Source organism: Antennarius striatus, chromosome 14, assembly GCF_040054535.1.
Source record: "Antennarius striatus isolate MH-2024 chromosome 14, ASM4005453v1, whole genome shotgun sequence".
Lineage (NCBI taxonomy): Eukaryota > Metazoa > Chordata > Actinopteri > Lophiiformes > Antennariidae > Antennarius > Antennarius striatus.
Window position 1 is genome coordinate 1,072,354 of NC_090789.1, and position 17,415 is coordinate 1,089,768.

The 17,415-nt window shown below is 42.8% G+C and overlaps 3 protein-coding genes across 3 annotated transcripts; all 3 read right to left on the bottom strand.

Annotated features, from left to right (window-relative positions):
- Window positions 1-645: 645 nt before the first annotated feature.
- Window positions 646-3,340, bottom strand: LOC137607088 (uncharacterized). The gene is made up of 6 exons (XM_068332581.1): window positions 3,167-3,340; window positions 2,084-2,229; window positions 1,759-1,823; window positions 1,052-1,216; window positions 867-971; window positions 646-790 (listed from the first exon to the last, which is right to left on the bottom strand). Exons 1-6 carry the CDS (start codon window positions 3,332-3,334, stop codon window positions 750-752), a joined length of 690 nt encoding a protein of 229 aa, XP_068188682.1. The 5' UTR covers window positions 3,335-3,340; the 3' UTR covers window positions 646-749.
- A 1,564-nt stretch (window positions 3,341-4,904) lies between these two features.
- Window positions 4,905-7,897, bottom strand: LOC137607087 (uncharacterized). The gene is made up of 6 exons (XM_068332579.1): window positions 7,724-7,897; window positions 7,248-7,393; window positions 5,806-5,870; window positions 5,302-5,466; window positions 5,115-5,219; window positions 4,905-5,038 (listed from the first exon to the last, which is right to left on the bottom strand). Exons 1-6 carry the CDS (start codon window positions 7,889-7,891, stop codon window positions 4,998-5,000), a joined length of 690 nt encoding a protein of 229 aa, XP_068188680.1. The 5' UTR covers window positions 7,892-7,897; the 3' UTR covers window positions 4,905-4,997.
- A 1,564-nt stretch (window positions 7,898-9,461) lies between these two features.
- Window positions 9,462-12,473, bottom strand: LOC137607086 (uncharacterized). Its single transcript, XM_068332578.1, has 6 exons — window positions 12,278-12,473; window positions 11,802-11,947; window positions 10,360-10,424; window positions 9,859-10,023; window positions 9,672-9,776; window positions 9,462-9,595 (listed from the first exon to the last, which is right to left on the bottom strand). The coding sequence occupies exons 1-6, from the start codon at window positions 12,443-12,445 to the stop codon at window positions 9,555-9,557; spliced, it is 690 nt and encodes a 229-aa protein (XP_068188679.1). The 5' UTR covers window positions 12,446-12,473; the 3' UTR covers window positions 9,462-9,554.
- Between the last annotated feature and the right edge of the window lie 4,942 nt (window positions 12,474-17,415).

Below are 17,415 nucleotides of genomic sequence, written 5' to 3' on the forward strand. Positions count from 1 at the left end.
CCAAAGGGAACTCACTCCTGGACCAAGGAAAAGGACAACTTTCACAACAGAAAACCAGAAGGCCACAGCTTCATGTTAAATGCGAATATCATGGATAGGTTACGTAATTTAATTCAAACAGTGAAAATTTCATATCTTCTAAATTTCTTCTAGATTTTTCAAGGGTGTTTTTGTGTTTTTTTCTTTACAGCTTGGCAGACGACTCCAGCTTTTTGGAATGAAACAGCAGCATAGAAACCTGACCCATTTGACCAGACCACATGTGTTCCACTGTGATGAGTTTAATAGCTACGATATAATGCTAACAAGCTAAACTAAGATGTGCAATAATTATACAACAAACATCACGCTGATATCTTACTTTATGCCACACAATTGAAAAACTGAACCCCTTTGGAAAAGTCTTGTGTTGTACTTTGGACGCTAAATTAAGGTTAAATCAACTAAATCTGATACCAAATGTCGACATTGCGTCAGCCAATGATGGCTTTGAATTAGAACTTTGTTTTTAATCAATAGATTCCATTCAAAATTAGCTGATTTAGCCGTTTGCAGCTAACAGTTGGTCTTGTTAGCAGTGTAGCAGTGCTGCATGTACAGATGTGTGACTTTGAACCCAAAGAAGACCAATGAATTTCAGACAACTGTTGAAAAAAAATTGTTTTATTTAGTCAAAACCATCCTGAATAAAACCATCTTGTTTTGTCTTTCTACTTCAGATTTGTCACAGAAGGTCTTGGTTCTTGGTTTCAGAAGTCCACAACAGTGCCAGTCCCTTCAGTACAGAACCCTACAGAGAGAGAAGGAGGTAAAGAAGTCTGTCTTACAGCACACATCCTGTTCTACCAGATGTGAAGGTGACGCACCATTCTGTGGATCGTATTGGAAGTGAAGTTCTCCAGAGTAGCCGAGGCAGCCCGCTTGCTTCTTGAAACTTTCCAAGTCTGAGTCCGTCACAGACGATTGTTTGCCTGTAAGACCAAAACCAAACGTTAACGCTGGACGACCTCTTTCACATGGAAGAAACTTGGGAGAAATTTCTGACTCTTACACATCAGATAAAAAGAACGAGGGTGTATCTCCTCGTCGCCAAACGTTTTGTCGATGTTAAACATCTTCAGGAACCCATCAACGTTTCTGACGGTGTTGTTGAAGTTGAATACGTGACAACCATCAACGCTGGGCAGCAGCTCGATCACTGATGTCCAGTTGGTGACTGAAGACAGAAGCAAAAAGGTTTGTGAACTAAAAGTCTAACAACATGCTAGTGTGGTTAGCTAGTTGGCTAACAGCCTGCATTCATACTACCAGTTAGACATTGGATCACTAAATATGAAAATAAAAATTGAATTGCTTCCAACGTGGTTTTTGGAACTGACTCCAGGAGTAAAACAGGAAGTTAACCAAATTAATGTTCAGTACTAATTGACGTGTTGAGCAGGAAACATGTAAACCTGATGAATCCCCCATTGTGAGCTCAGTGGGGGTCCTGATGGACTCATCCAACCTGACATCTTTAACTACACCTCATCCCAGTGCACCACATACTGTATGTTGAGCCATTTTACTGGAACAGCAACAACTAACTGGACAACACTGATTAGCGCTGGTCCCACCTAGCAGCGACCAGACGTCCACATAGATGTGGTCTTCCTGCTTCAGTCCCAACCCTTTCACACAGTTACCAGAAACTACATCATTGACTTTTAAACCCTTATCTCACACACACACACACACGAGATACATCAGGTAACTTACGCAACATTTTGATTTTGTCTCCTTCAATCATTGCATTGTAGCTTGACTCGTAGCACTGTCCATTTCTGGAAAAACACAGGAAGAGTTTCTTCAAATACATCCATCTTCCTCCCCCATTTCCTTTCCAGTAAACTCAAGGTCGAAGCCCACCTCCCACTCTATGTGCTGTGTACATGGATGAAATTATGTAATCTAAACTTTATTTTTATAAAACTGACTAATCATAAAAATGTATTGCTTCATTTCCTTCCTTTGTTTTTGGATGTTTCCTGGTAAATCAGTGTCTTGTACAGTATTTGTCCAAGATATGCCGGTGTTGACTCACATCTTGTTGTCTTCAAACAACACCGCTTCATTGGGATTGGACTCTGATGCAGAGAATCTGACCCAGGTGCTTTGGATCACATTCAGGAATAACTTCAGTGCCTCATGATCCGTGTATCCAGCCAGGAAGTTGTGTCGTCCATATATCTGCATGCAAATATCAGGCAGTTATTACTCGACCTGTTGACTGATGTTTGGTGCTGAAACTGACTTAATTGCTATAAAGTCAGTGTTAATGTTTGCAGACAGGCAACAGGGGCTTCCATTTCTGGTTTCACTTCACAGTAAAGAATCAGTAATCAAAATGGGAATTATAACCTGGACTCATGCCCCCAAGAGACATCAGGATTAACAGCACAACAAACAGGAAGTCTCTACATGGAGCATTTCTGTAACAGGTCAGAGGTAGGACCCAAGTACAGCACAGACTGAGACCAGAGCAGGAATAGTCCAACAGTTTATTCTGAGCTTCGCACGGAACGGCAGCAATATTCCAGAAAAACAGTCTCAGCAAACAGGAATCCCAGCTGACAGGTAGCAGACAAGGACAGAAGGCTGGTCAGATTACCGGGGCAGAGACGAGGAAGACGGGTTGAAGACAGGCAGGGTCGAAACCAAGGAAGCAGTCCGGAGATAAACGCAAGAGAGCTTTGCAATATACGAAGACAATCTGGCAGAGACTGAGAGGAATGGGAGGGTATATATACAGAACAGGCAGGTGATAATCAGGTGAGGAAACACAGGTGAAGGTAGATGCACTGATGAGGTGGGAGTGGCAGGCAGGTAGAGCTGGGCAGATGAGAGGAAAACCAGGAGCGGATTGTGACAATTTCAACAATGGTTGTTGGAATATGAATAGCACTGACCACGTCACAGGTTTAGGCCAACCACCACTAGAACTGAAGGATGAGAGGAGAAAAGTCTAAAAGAAACTTTCTTAAAGTCCGGTGGATTGACTTAATAGCTTTAGATAACCATAACCTGGATAACTGAGAACCTACACAGAAAAGAAATGACTAATGGTATCACAGATAAACAAGCTAATGCTAAGCTAATGTTTTGTGCAGGAATGAGGAGGGCTTACCACGCTGCGATCAGCCAGAGACACTGGCGTGATCAAGGGCTGGCATTCTTCAGGCGTCAGAGCCGATACGCTCAGGAACACGCCGGCCAATAGGACGAAACCGCCGAAGCACAGATTCATGATGCTGCTGGACGTTGAACCAATTGCGTCTGATGACATCGTCAGCATTTATATGAGTGGGTGCTGACTCTTCTGACGTCAGTTGGGTAGGACGTGTTGATGGCAGCGTATCATTGGTTGAAACTGGATTCTGTGTTTGCTGAAGGTTTTCAAAAGATATAGATTTAACCTCAGAGGTGAGGTCCAGGTTCCACAGCAAATCCTGAACCTAGAATTTCCCTTATCACGACAAAAAATGTTACACAACAGAATGGAATGCCCTTAATGTCATCACACACAAGTGTACAACAAGATTTAAGACAACTCTTGGTGCAAAACAAACAGAACACAGGTACAAGAGACTAGCAATTGTAGAACACAGGTTACAGGTTCTCCTGATCTACTTCAGATTTTTCCAGGTTAATCCAAGTTTCACATCTTTAATGGGGATTTTTTATTGGACATGCAAATTTAAAGAATTTTGTAAATGCATTCTAGCAAGAAAAATGTTGAGGCCCGTTGTGTTGGTGAACCCCCCAGAGACAAGGGTCTCAAAAGGACGCTGGTTCTTGATCGCCTCGTCTGTGTTATTGTTCAGTTACCAATGAAAATAAATCATGGGAGTCATGTCTCAATAACAGGAATCAATCACAGATCGGGATGAAGACTATTTACACACAGTCCAGGGGTCAAAACAGAGTCCAGGTGCAGACAAGGTTCATAGACAAGCAGACAGACAGACAGACGGACAGAGAGACAGACAAACAGGTACCGGAAGGTAATCCAAACTCGAAGCGGGAGACTTGATCAAAAAACAGGTCAAAAACAATCAACATTCTATTTGGGAGGGGGCTCAGTGGTAGAGTGGATGTCTTATGACCAGACATCGGCGGGTAGATTGCCGCTACCGCACCCAAAAAAGGATTTGGGTGTGACTTTGGGGACATGACGAACACGTGGTGTGGTGGAGTTCGTCAGTCGAATAACATCTGTGACGGGTCCCCCAACAAACTCCAAAGGGAACTAGGCCAAGGAACAGAACAACTGTTTCCAAAAGGTCACAGCTTCACGAAAAACGCGACTGTTTCATCGATAAACATTTAACCTCCACCTCTCAAGCCGATTAGCAATAAGATGTATTTACCAATAGATTGGCAAATTTCTCAGTTTGGGATCAATAAAATACACCAATCTCTCTAGTTATATTGATTTGTTTGACAAGTCCCAATAATAAATAGAATATCATGGAAAAGTTACATCAAGTTAATTTAATTCAATAAAATAATTTAGTTTATATATAACATAGTATTTTCCACACTACAAGGCACACTGGACTATAAGGCGCACCTTCAATGAATGGTGTATTTAAAACTTTTATATATAAGGCACACAGGAGGGATTTCGACACTAATTAAGGTTAAATCAATGAAATCTGATACTAAATGTTGACATTGTGTTGACCAATGTTAGCTTTGAGTTTGTACTTTGTTTCTTAGTCAAGATTCTATTCAAATTTAACTGAATTAGCTGTTTGCAGCTAGCAGTTAGCTGGTCTGGTTAGCAATGTAGGAATAGATGATGCATGTACAGATGTGTTGCTTTGAACCCAAAGAAAACCAATGAATTTCTGACAACTCTCTTGAAAAAATTTAGTTTTATTTAGTTAAAACCATCCTAAATAAAACTGTGTTGCTACTTCAGATTTGTCACAGGAGGTTCATGGTTCTTGACTTCAGAAGTCCAGAAAGATGCCGGCCCCTTCAGTACAGAACCCTGCAGAGAGAGAAGGAGGTAAAGACGTCTGTCTTACAGCACATATCCTGTTCTAGCAGATGTGAAGGTGACGCACCATTCTGTGGCTCGTGTTTGAAGGTAGGTTCTCCAGAGTAGCCGAGGCAGCCCGCTTGCTTCTTGAAACTTTCCAAGTCTGAGTCCGTCACAGACGATTGTTTGCCTGTAAGACCAAAACCAAACATTAACGCTGGATGAACTCTTTCACATGGAAGAAACTTGGAAGGAATTTCTCTGACTCGTACACATCAGATAAAATGCTTGAGCGCGAAACTCCACGTCGCCAAAAGTTTTGTCGATGTTTAGCATTTGTAAGAACGGGTCGATTTGGCTGATGGTGCTGGTGGAGTGGAGTGCATAGCAACCGTCAACGCTGGGCAGCAAATCAATCTCTGAAGTCCAGTTGGTGACTGAGGACAGAAGCAGAAAGGTGTTAGAACTGAAAGTGGAACAACAGGCTGGTGTGATTAGCTGGTTGGCTAACAGCCTGCATTCATACTATCAGTTAGCCATTGGACTGCTACATAAGTTTATTTTTTTGCTAATAACTTTGGTTTTTGATGCAGACACCTGGGACTGACTCCAGGAGTACAACGGGAATTCAGCAAAATTAATGTTTACTTCTAAACTTTGTGTTCAGCATGAAACTACATCATTCACGTTTTTTGTGACCTTTGTCATCATCATCATCATCATCATCTTCATCATTATCACACATCAGTGGACTGGAGTCACATCAGGTCACTCACGCAACATTTTGACTTTGTCTCCTTCGATCAACATGTTGACTCTTGACTCATAGCACTGTCCATTCCTGGAAAAACAGAGGAAGAGAAGCTTCAGATCCATCCATCCAACCATTGGTAGGTAGGTAGGTATGAGAAAATGACAAAAAGAAAAAGGAAAGCAGAGAAGTTTGATAACAGAGAAGTCAAAGGATGAGTTGCTGGAAGAGTTAAGAGAAGAGTTAAGAAAGGTCTTGGAAGAAGTGAAACAGCTATAGAAAGAAAAGGAAGGGAGGGAGCAGCACGTTGTTGCCTTGGAACACAAAGTGGACGATTTGGAACAGAACGCTTGCATTAAAGATGTGATCATCACCGGCATCAAAATCAAGTCATGCACGCATGCACAGGCTGTCGCCAGGTGTATCAGGCAGGCCACCGAACACAACGCCCATAATGACACAGTGCTGTCCAACCAGGAGAGGGATGGGCGCCGCCAGGTTCAATTGCCCAAGACACACCATATGATGACAACCTCGGGTCATCTGCGGTGCCCCAACTACCCTCTGGGTTTACAGGCTAGGCTAGGCTAGGAGGAAGAGGTGATTTCCCAATTCAGAAATCTGGAGATAATTTTAGATCCAGAGCACATCCAAAGCTGTTATTCACTGCCATTTGGGGGTAGGAGACCACCTGCAGTGCTGATAAAATTCTGCAACCATAAACACAAGATTGCTTTTCTGAAACAAGGCTTCAAACTGAAAGTAAAAAATGCCTACAACGATGAGAATCTCACTTAAAAAGAGAAAAAAAGGCTCATCAACAGAAAAGAATGGGTTGATTGACAACACTTGGATGAACAACTGCAGGTTCTTCACCAAAACAAAGGGGGCTTTCTCCGAAGCAGATAAAAACAATGGTGATAAGGAGCTGGTGAAACGATTGATAAGGTGTGGCCAAAAATATAAACTCTGTACAGCACAGCAGAAAATAGCCATTTCTGTCCAGTCTGAAGAAATGGAGGACCTTAACCAAAGAACAAGATGGTTTGGAGTCAATAAATTTGTGGATTATGCTGGAACTATTGACCCTGACAACTTCTACTACTACAGGGAGGAAACCAAAGATCAGTACAACAGAATCACTTCAATAGTAAGAGTCTCTACACCAATTATGGACGCATGAAGAACTACATAGAACAGTTGAAAAACCATTCAACATCATCAATGTCAGAAAGACGGATCAATGAAAACAAAGACATGGATTTCGGCTTGGAAGTTTGAGACTTTCAAGAGCATGTTGGTATCTCTTGATGTGTCACTGTTGAAGCATCTGTGACAGAAAGATAGAAATTATGTAATCTAAATTTAAAACTGTTCTTTTAAATCTATTTTCTTCTGTTCCTTTCAGACATGTTTCCTAATAAATCAATGCCTTCATTTGTCCCAGATAGTCTGGTGTTGACTCACATCTTGTTGTCTTCAAACATCACCACTTCATTGGGATTGGACTCTGATGCAGAGAAACTGACCCAGGAGCTTTCGGTTACCTTCACGACTGCAATCATTGCTTCATGATCCGTGTATCCAGCCAGGAAGTTGTGTCGTCCATATATCTGCATGCAAACATCAGGCAGTTATTACTCAACCTGTTGACGGCTGTTTGTTGCTGAAAATGACTTTAATGCTTTAAAGTCAGTCAAAATGTTTACAGACAACAGAAGTTTCTGTTTCTGGTTTCACTTAACAGTAAAAGATCACGTATCAAAATGGGGATTATAATCTGGACTCAAATCCCTCAAGAGACACCAGGATTAACAGCACAACAAACAGGAAGTCTCTACATGGAGTGTTAATTTCTAAATGATTTAAAATTTGAATGACCTGAAATGAATAAAATGGCTAATGCTAAGCTAAAGTCTCAGGCAGGAATGAGGAGGGCTTACCACGCTGTGATCAGCCAGAGACACTGGCGTGATCAAGGGCTGGCATTCTTCAGGCGTCAGAGCCGATACGCTCAGGAACACGCCGGCCAATAGGACGAAACCGCCGAAGCACAGATTCATGATGCTGCTGGACGTTGAACCAATTGCGTCTGATGACATCGTCAGCATTTATATGAGTGGGTGCTGACTCTTCTGACGTCAGTTGGGTAGGACGTGTTGATGGCAGCGTATCATTGGTTGAAACTGGATTCTGTGTTTGCTGAAGGTTTTCAAAAGATATAGATTTAACCTCAGAGGTGAGGTCCAGGTTCCACAGCAAATCCTGAACCTAGAATTTCCCTTATCACGACAAAAAATGTTACACAACAGAATGGAATGCCCTTAATGTCATCACACACAAGTGTACAACAAGATTTAAGACAACTCTTGGTGCAAAACAAACAGAACACAGGTACAAGAGACTAGCAATTGTAGAACACAGGTTACAGGTTCTCCTGATCTACTTGAGATTTTTCCAGGTTAATCCAAGTTTCACATCTTTAATGGGGATTTTTTATTGGACATGCAAATTTAAAGAATTTTGTAAATGCATTCTAGCAAGAAAAATGTTGAGGCCCGTTGTGTTGGTGAACCCCCCAGAGAGAAGGGTCTCAAAAGGACGTTAGTTCTTGATCGCCTCGTCTGTGTTATTGTTCAGTTACCAATGAAAATAAATCATGGGAGTCATGTCTCAATAACAGGAATCAATCACAGATCGGGATGAAGACTATTTACACACAGTCCAGGGGTCAAAACAGAGTCCAGGTGCAGACAAGGTTCATAGACAAGCAGACAGACAGACAGACGGACAGAGAGACAGACAAACAGGTACCAGAAGGTAATCCAAACTCGAAGCGGGAGACTTGATCAAAAAACAGGTCAAAAACAATCAACATTCTATTTGGGAGGGGGCTCAGTGGTAGAGTGGATGTCTTATGACCAGACATCGGCGGGTAGATTGCCGCTACCGCACCCAAAAAAGGATTTGGGTGTGACTTTGGGGACATGACGAACACGTGGTGTGGTGGAGTTCGTCAGTCAAATAACATCTGTGACGGGTCCCCCAACAAACTCCAAAGGGAACTAGGCCAAGGAACAGAACAACTGTTTCCAAAAGGTCACAGCTTCACGAAAAACGCGACTGTTTCATCGATAAACATTTAACCTCCACCTCTCAAGCCGATTAGCAATAAGATGTATTTACCAATAGATTGGCAAATTTCTCAGTTTGGGATCAATAAAATACACCAATCTCTCTAGTTATATTGATTTGTTTGACAAGTCCCAATAATAAATAGAATATCATGGAAAAGTTACATCAAGTTAATTTAATTCAATAAAATAATTTAGTTTATATATAACATAGTATTTTCCACACTACAAGGCACACTGGACTATAAGGCGCACCTTCAATGAATGGTGTATTTAAAACTTTTATATATAAGGCACACAGGAGGGATTTCGACACTAATTAAGGTTAAATCAATGAAATCTGATACTAAATGTTGACATTGTGTTGACCAATGTTAGCTTTGAGTTTGTACTTTGTTTCTTAGTCAAGATTCTATTCAAATTTAACTGAATTAGCTGTTTGCAGCTAGCAGTTAGCTGGTCTGGTTAGCAATGTAGGAATAGATGATGCATGTACAGATGTGTTGCTTTGAACCCAAAGAAAACCAATGAATTTCTGACAACTCTCTTGAAAAAATTTAGTTTTATTTAGTTAAAACCATCCTAAATAAAACTGTGTTGCTACTTCAGATTTGTCACAGGAGGTTCATGGTTCTTGACTTCAGAAGTCCAGAAAGATGCCGGCCCCTTCAGTACAGAACCCTGCAGAGAGAGAAGGAGGTAAAGACGTCTGTCTTACAGCACATATCCTGTTCTAGCAGATGTGAAGGTGACGCACCATTCTGTGGCTCGTGTTTGAAGGTAGGTTCTCCAGAGTAGCCGAGGCAGCCCGCTTGCTTCTTGAAACTTTCCAAGTCTGAGTCCGTCACAGACGATTGTTTGCCTGTAAGACCAAAACCAAACATTAACGCTGGATGAACTCTTTCACATGGAAGAAACTTGGAAGGAATTTCTCTGACTCGTACACATCAGATAAAATGCTTGAGCGCGAAACTCCACGTCGCCAAAAGTTTTGTCGATGTTTAGCATTTGTAAGAACGGGTCGATTTGGCTGATGGTGCTGGTGGAGTGGAGTGCATAGCAACCGTCAACGCTGGGCAGCAAATCAATCTCTGAGGTCCAGTTGGTGACTGAGGACAGAAGCAGAAAGGTGTTAGAACTGAAAGTGGAACAACAGGCTGGTGTGATTAGCTGGTTGGCTAACAGCCTGCATTCATACTATCAGTTAGCCATTGGACTGCTACATAAGTTTATTTTTTTGCTAATAACTTTGGTTTTTGATGCAGACACCTGGGACTGACTCCAGGAGTACAACGGGAATTCAGCAAAATTAATGTTTACTTGTAAACTTTGTGTTCAGCATGAAACTACATCATTCACGTTTTTTGTGACCTTTGTCATCATCATCATCATCATCTTCATCATTATCACACATCAGTGGACTGGAGTCACATCAGGTCACTCACGCAACATTTTGACTTTGTCTCCTTCGATCAACATGTTGACTCTTGACTCATAGCACTGTCCATTCCTGGAAAAACAGAGGAAGAGAAGCTTCAGATCCATCCATCCAACCATTGGTAGGTAGGTAGGTATGAGAAAATGACAAAAAGAAAAAGGAAAGCAGAGAAGTTTGATAACAGAGAAGTCAAAGGATGAGTTGCTGGAAGAGTTAAGAGAAGAGTTAAGAAAGGTCTTGGAAGAAGTGAAGCAGCTATAGAAAGAAAAGGAAGGGAGGGAGCAGCACGTTGTTGCCTTGGAACACAAAGTGGACGATTTGGAACAGAACGCTTGCATTAAAGATGTGATCATCACCGGCATCAAAATCAAGTCATGCACGCATGCACAGGCTGTCGCCAGGTGTATCAGGCAGGCCACCGAACACAACGCCCATAATGACACAGTGCTGTCCAACCAGGAGAGGGATGGGCGCCGCCAGGTTCAATTGCCCAAGACTCACCATATGATGACAACCTCGGGTCATCTGCGGTGCCCCAACTACCCTCTGGGTTTACAGGCTAGGCTAGGCTAGGAGGAAGAGGTGATTTCCCAATTCAGAAATCTGGAGATAATTTTAGATCCAGAGCACATCCAAAGCTGTTATTCACTGCCATTTGGGGGTAGGAGACCACCTGCAGTGCTGATAAAATTCTGCAACCATAAACACAAGATTGCTTTTCTGAAACAAGGCTTCAAACTGAAAGTAAAAAATGCCTACAACGATGAGAATCTCACTTAAAAAGAGAAAAAAAGGCTCATCAACAGAAAAGAATGGGTTGATTGACAACACTTGGATGAACAACTGCAGGTTCTTCACCAAAACAAAGGGGGCTTTCTCCGGAGCAGATAAAAACAATGGTGATAAGGAGCTGGTGAAACGATTGATAAGGTGTGGCCAAAAATATAAACTCTGTACAGCACAGCAGAAAATAGCCATTTCTGTCCAGTCTGAAGAAATGGAGGACCTTAACCAAAGAACAAGATGGTTTGGAGTCAATAAATTTGTGGATTATGCTGGAACTATTGACCCTGACAACTTCTACTACTACAGGGAGGAAACCAAAGATCAGTACAACAGAATCACTTCAATAGTAAGAGTCTCTACACCAATTATGGACGCATGAAGAACTACATAGAACAGTTGAAAAACCATTCAACATCATCAATGTCAGAAAGACGGATCAATGAAAACAAAGACATGGATTTCGGCTTGGAAGTTTGAGACTTTCAAGAGCATGTTGGTATCTCTTGATGTGTCACTGTTGAAGCATCTGTGACAGAAAGATAGAAATTATGTAATCTAAATTTAAAACTGTTCTTTTAAATCTATTTTCTTCTGTTCCTTTCAGACATGTTTCCTAATAAATCAATGCCTTCATTTGTCCCAGATAGTCTGGTGTTGACTCACATCTTGTTGTCTTCAAACATCACCACTTCATTGGGATTGGACTCTGATGCAGAGAAACTGACCCAGGAGCTTTCGGTTACCTTCACGACTGCAATCATTGCTTCATGATCCGTGTATCCAGCCAGGAAGTTGTGTCGTCCATATATCTGCATGCAAACATCAGGCAGTTATTACTCAACCTGTTGACGGCTGTTTGTTGCTGAAAATGACTTTAATGCTTTAAAGTCAGTCAAAATGTTTACAGACAACAGAAGTTTCTGTTTCTGGTTTCACTTAACAGTAAAAGATCACGTATCAAAATGGGGATTATAATCTGGACTCAAATCCCTCAAGAGACACCAGGATTAACAGCACAACAAACAGGAAGTCTCTACATGGAGTGTTAATTTCTAAATGATTTAAAATTTGAATGACCTGAAATGAATAAAATGGCTAATGCTAAGCTAAAGTCTCAGGCAGGAATGAGGAGGGCTTACCACGCTGTGATCAGCCAGAGACACTGGCGTGATCAAGGGCTGGCATTCTTCAGGCGTCAGAGCCGATACGCTCAGGAACACGCCGGCCAATAGGACAAAACCGCCGAAGCACAGATTCATGATGCTGCTGGACGTTGAACCAACTGCGTCTGATGACATCGTCAGCATTTATATGAATGGGTGCTGAATCATCTAAATGTCCGTTGGGTAGGACGCGCTAATGGCAGCGTATCATTGGTTGGAACTGGATTCTGTGTTTGCTGAAAGATTTCAAAAAATAAATATAGATTTAACCTCAGAGGTGAGGTCCAGGTTCTACAACAAGTAAGGGAAAGGCACCAATGATAAAGAAGGTGTGTGTATAATGTCTTTAAAAGAAGACTTTGCGGAACTAGAAGACTAGAAGAAATGTGACAGAACAGACCACAGGTTACAGGTCCTACGAGACAATCTTTGCCACCAGAACTCAACGATCTCAAACGAGCCTGGGAATAGGATTCAGGGAAAGATTCTGAGAGATTGTGCATTCCAGGTGTAAAACATCAAGAGATACAGATGAGATGAATGAGTTATACCTAGGAGCTACTGGACTAATGCCAGATGGCTACAGATGGGTTTGGAGAAGGTCTCACCTGTTTGTCTGGACATTTCGATCTGTTTTTATAGCCGTTATCGGCACATGGAGTTTGATCAGGCGCCACTGGGTATGCGAACGTTTGTCTAGTGTAGGGATCTGAAAACCTGATCTGATAAGATCCGAAACCTCCAGAACCATCATCTCCCCACACCTGTCTGAGATTGCTCCCATCTGTTTACATAAATAATTACATCTAAAAAATGTTTTAATAATTTATTATAAGCTATAGTTAAACAATGATTTCAAAAAAATCCATAATCATACATATACTATTTACAACATCAGCAACAAAAAGAAGAACATTCTTCTCGTTATCGGAGGAAACGACCACGTCATAAAGTCTGCTCCACAAAGTTTTTAAAAAAATCAGGCAGCAACTTTCAACATGTACAAAAAAAACAGACAAGCTCTGAAACACGTGAAGAAAAAAATCACAGCATGGACGAGACGTGTGAACGCAACGAGTCACGTTTACGGAACGAAACACGTCGCAGGATTTAGCAAACAGTCAGGTGGGAGGATTGGATTCTTTTACTTTGAAGGTCTTGCATGAAAATACATTAAAACCAAACTGGTGCAATATTTTATGTTGAAAACACCCTTTCTTCTAAGGTTTTTTGGGGAAAAAAATGATTTCTTAAAATCGCTATTGATTATAAAGGACCATATTCTGATCATGAGGACAGGTTGAAAAGAAGTTGTAGAGACTAAATATATGGAAACTGAAGGCACTGGTGATTGCCGTGAAATTTAATATTATATTTCGAACGTTGTGACGTTCAACTGTCGTCACCGCGTAATGACAACTGTTGCCATACAATAGTCTCCCCCCAAAGGAACTCTCCAAGAGGAGCCCGGGTCTTCCTCCCGGGTGTTGCTGTGGATGAACGCCCCACCTACTCAGTCTACAATTATGATAGAATTCAGGCAGCGTGGAAAGAAAACTTGGTGCTCAAAAGGTGCTGTTGGATCAGAACCGGGTCAAACACAGCAGAAGTGCAAAGGATAAATCCAGTGATGGGCGTGGTGAAGTTTCATCTGATGTAAATGGAGCCATTGTAAGGCGAGGAGGCGGAAAACAATTGGCGAGGATGAGTCAGCAGAGTGAGTGGAGGAGGAAGAGGGACAGCAGGATGAAGAAAGGCAAGCACAAAATGTAAGGGATCAGAAAAAGACTGGAATTCACAGACAAACCTGAATCAGACACGAGCCAGTGAACGCAACACGCCAAAACATAGCAGCACTGAGATGAACTCCGACTCTCTTAACAGAAAAATTCCCTCAGAAGTTGAGTTTGTGACTTTTTGCGGTTAAAAAGTTTGATCGGGTCAAAAGAGGTTAATATGGACCAAACTCAGATAAATGGTGACGATGATGAAAAGCACAAAGCTGAAACAAATGTTTGGAATACAATAGGATAGACATTTTGGACCACCCTAAACTCCAGCCTCCAAAAAAACAACTGCAGCCAGTTTTTATTGAAACCCTGTCTTTCCAGTGAAATAGAACCTGAAGAGTTCTGAAAGTGAAGCACGAAATGAATAAATCACGATGCGAATATCTCATACGGAACATAATACTGAAGTCTGTAGGAAAGATCCATCTGGAGAACATCGAAAGCAAGTAAGGGACTGTCATTCTGACAGTGAGGACCCCACCAGGGCCAGTAGGGGGTTCTAGACCGGTCACAAGAGAAAACTCAAACTATTTAAGCATTTTTGAGCTTCTTAATCTCATGATGTCATCACCGTCCTCTGCTGACAGAGTCCTGATGAGAACAGGAAGTGAGGCCCGTTGTGTTGGTGAACCGTCCAGAGAGAAGAGTCTCAAAAGTTCTCGATCCCCTTTCGTCCCTGCTATCGTTCAGTTACCAATGAGAATAGATCATCTAGGCGTGAGTCTGAACTCAGGCACATGTTTGGAGACTATAAGATGTCCATCAGCTTCTGGTCAATGTTGTGTTCCTGGCGGTCATTACGGTCCTGCTTCTACTTTGTCTCCTACTCAGAACTGAGGTGGAGGTGGAGGCCAGACATCAGCCAGCCCTAGAAACACTGGTTACTAGGCAACAGACGAGAAATGACGATGATGGGAACTGATGTTCCCTCTTCATTGAGTCCCACAAGTTCTTCCAATAAGTCTATTTAAAAAAAGGTGTCCAATTTGTCAAGAACGAAAGCTGAAAAGAGAAAGTCAGTGTTCTCCTACCAGGAGAGACAGAAACCCCGACTCGCTGCCCGGCAGGCAGTTTGACGTGGAGATCACAGAAACCTTCAGACAGGAGGGATTTCTAGAACGTCTGTCTGTGTTTTTTTTCCCCAGATACTGCCTGCCAGGCAAACTGAGGTGACGTCCAGAAGGGAAGCAGAAAATACTCAAAGCACGTTTCGCCCAAACCGTCAAAGACTTTGACATCAAGACTGGAACTCACAGAGGTTCAGTTCCTCCTAGAGCCTCTTTCTGTTAGCCTTCTCAACACAACAGGAATACTGTTAAACTGCCATGACAGCTAGCGCCGCCCTCCTGGTGCATCACTGACATTAGATCACACACACAAAGGTATTGTTTATGTTTTGTTGACTATTGACTCACAAGTCTAATCTGAGATTGTAATTGCACCATCATGCTAGGGGTCTACCCTGTTCTTAAGGGTTGTGTTCAAGCAACCATTGTGTTGAGTTGGGTTGTAACTATGTGATCACTAGAAAACAAGGCTTTTCAACTGAGATCCACCTGCCACTAACCCTAACTTTTACCCTAAATTTACCCTATTTATCACCCTCACCCAAAACCTAGCCCTAACCTTGATCCTTACCAGCAGTAACCACTAGAGGGAGAACGTCTTTGGTGTTTCTACTACACCATCTTCGTCACCTCAGTATAGCTTGTCAGTTGTCAGGGTTTCTGCCTCTCAGGCTGCCTGTCAGGAAATCCGGTAGTCGAAGGTGTCCTTCTCCCTGTAGTCCGTCCAGGTGGAGGACGGCATGCTGCGATACGGGTCCAGAAGGATCCGGAAACATCGGACAATCAGTAAGCCCAGGAAGATGAAGAGAATGAGAAGGAAGATGAACGCTGCCCTCTGCTCCAGCGTGAGGAAGGAGACAGATTCTGAGTAGGAGGAGGAGGAGGAGTAGTCTAGTTCAGACGAGGAGAATGTGCTGCTATAGATGTCATCAGCCATGTTGAGACGGGCGGTCTGTCCAATCAGAGGCTGTCCACGGGCAGATCTGTTCTTTGTGGTAGAAGGAAGTCGATAGGTCTGAGGACACAAACAAACTGTTGACAAACAGGAAGTGACCATCATCACTATATCAAAACCACAATACGTTTCTATGCAGATGACATTCAGCTGTACATCTCTGCGCGTTACCCTTTATTATTCTGTCAACCTGTTCTCTCCAGATCGTCAGCTCTTTCGTGGATTACCACTACGACCAAAAAGAAACACAGAGGACGCTGCGAGAGAAAACAGAAGCGAGGACATCTTCATCTAAACAGGACATCTGTACAAACTCTGGTAAGAAGATAGGTGGTGGTCCAACACCACGCCGCAACTGAGTTGAGGTAACCCAAGGAAAGCTGAAGGCACCGATGGGGCCCCAGGTCAGGTTCTCAGGGGCCGTGCAGGTAGAACAGCCTAGGATTACACCGACTGGAATTCAGTAGTGAACATAGTCGACGATTCGACTTTGTTTGGGCTGATCACCAACTGCCAATCAGCCTCCAGAGCAGACATCTCAACTGGAGCTGCTTTCCAGAGCTGTGGCGGATATTAATTATCATTATTATCATTATTATTATTATTGAGGGCCTCCTCCTCGGAACAAACTGGTTTTCCCTCTAAACCGGTAACAGACTGATCTGGTACTGATAAACACCACAGTCTGGGCTTCACAGACCAGATGATGCTCCTCTTCATCTTCATCTGGTACAGAATGTATAAAATCACAATCACTCGGATGCCTAAGTCTAGACAGTAAACGGATGCACCAACCAGCCCTGTGATGATGAGAACATACCTGTTTGCCACACATGCAGACGCCATCGTGTCTCCGTCACCTCCCTCCACCTGTTAGCGCCTCAGGATGCCTGACAGACCGCGTTCAGGTCAAATTAACCAGAAGAGAAGTTGGGACTCACCCTGCAGCCGCAGCATCAGGTCACCGCCCGCACTCCAACACTCGCCCTAAAACCAGTCGCCATGCCGTCATCGTTGCCGGAGAACCAGCGGAATGCAACCGTCTGATTGGACGGGCCTTTGTTTGTTTTATTTTGGCTGCTGCTCGGCTCACGCTGCCGCCGCACCTTCGCTGTTTTCCCATCTGCCTTTGACTGTGAGGAGGATGGTGTTGGCGCTGGCTGTGTCTCGTTGCCCATGGCAACCGGTTGCTATAGCAATGGACCCGAGCTCATTGGGTGAGCCTTGAAGGTGGGAGGGGTTAGGGAGCATTAGAGAGGAGTTTGTTTATATGGGAGTTACCGAAGATTAGCTGGAATTAGG

Coding starts and splice junctions, on each gene's coding strand:
- LOC137607087 (XM_068332579.1), bottom strand. CDS start 7,891: ATGCTGACGATGTCATCAGACGCAATTGGTTCAACGTCCAGCAGCATC. Junction 7,394..7,723: donor CTCTGGCTGATCACAGCGTG/GTAAGCCCTCCT, acceptor GTTTGCATGCAG/ATATATGGACGACACAACTT. Junction 5,220..5,301: donor TCAAGCATTTTATCTGATGT/GTACGAGTCAGA, acceptor TTGGTCTTACAG/GCAAACAATCGTCTGTGACG.
- LOC137607086 (XM_068332578.1), bottom strand. CDS start 12,445: ATGCTGACGATGTCATCAGACGCAGTTGGTTCAACGTCCAGCAGCATC. Junction 11,948..12,277: donor CTCTGGCTGATCACAGCGTG/GTAAGCCCTCCT, acceptor GTTTGCATGCAG/ATATATGGACGACACAACTT. Junction 9,777..9,858: donor TCAAGCATTTTATCTGATGT/GTACGAGTCAGA, acceptor TTGGTCTTACAG/GCAAACAATCGTCTGTGACG.
- LOC137607088 (XM_068332581.1), bottom strand. CDS start 3,334: ATGCTGACGATGTCATCAGACGCAATTGGTTCAACGTCCAGCAGCATC. Junction 1,217..1,758: donor AGACAAAATCAAAATGTTGC/GTAAGTTACCTG, acceptor TTCTGTCTTCAG/TCACCAACTGGACATCAGTG. Junction 972..1,051: donor TCGTTCTTTTTATCTGATGT/GTAAGAGTCAGA, acceptor TTGGTCTTACAG/GCAAACAATCGTCTGTGACG.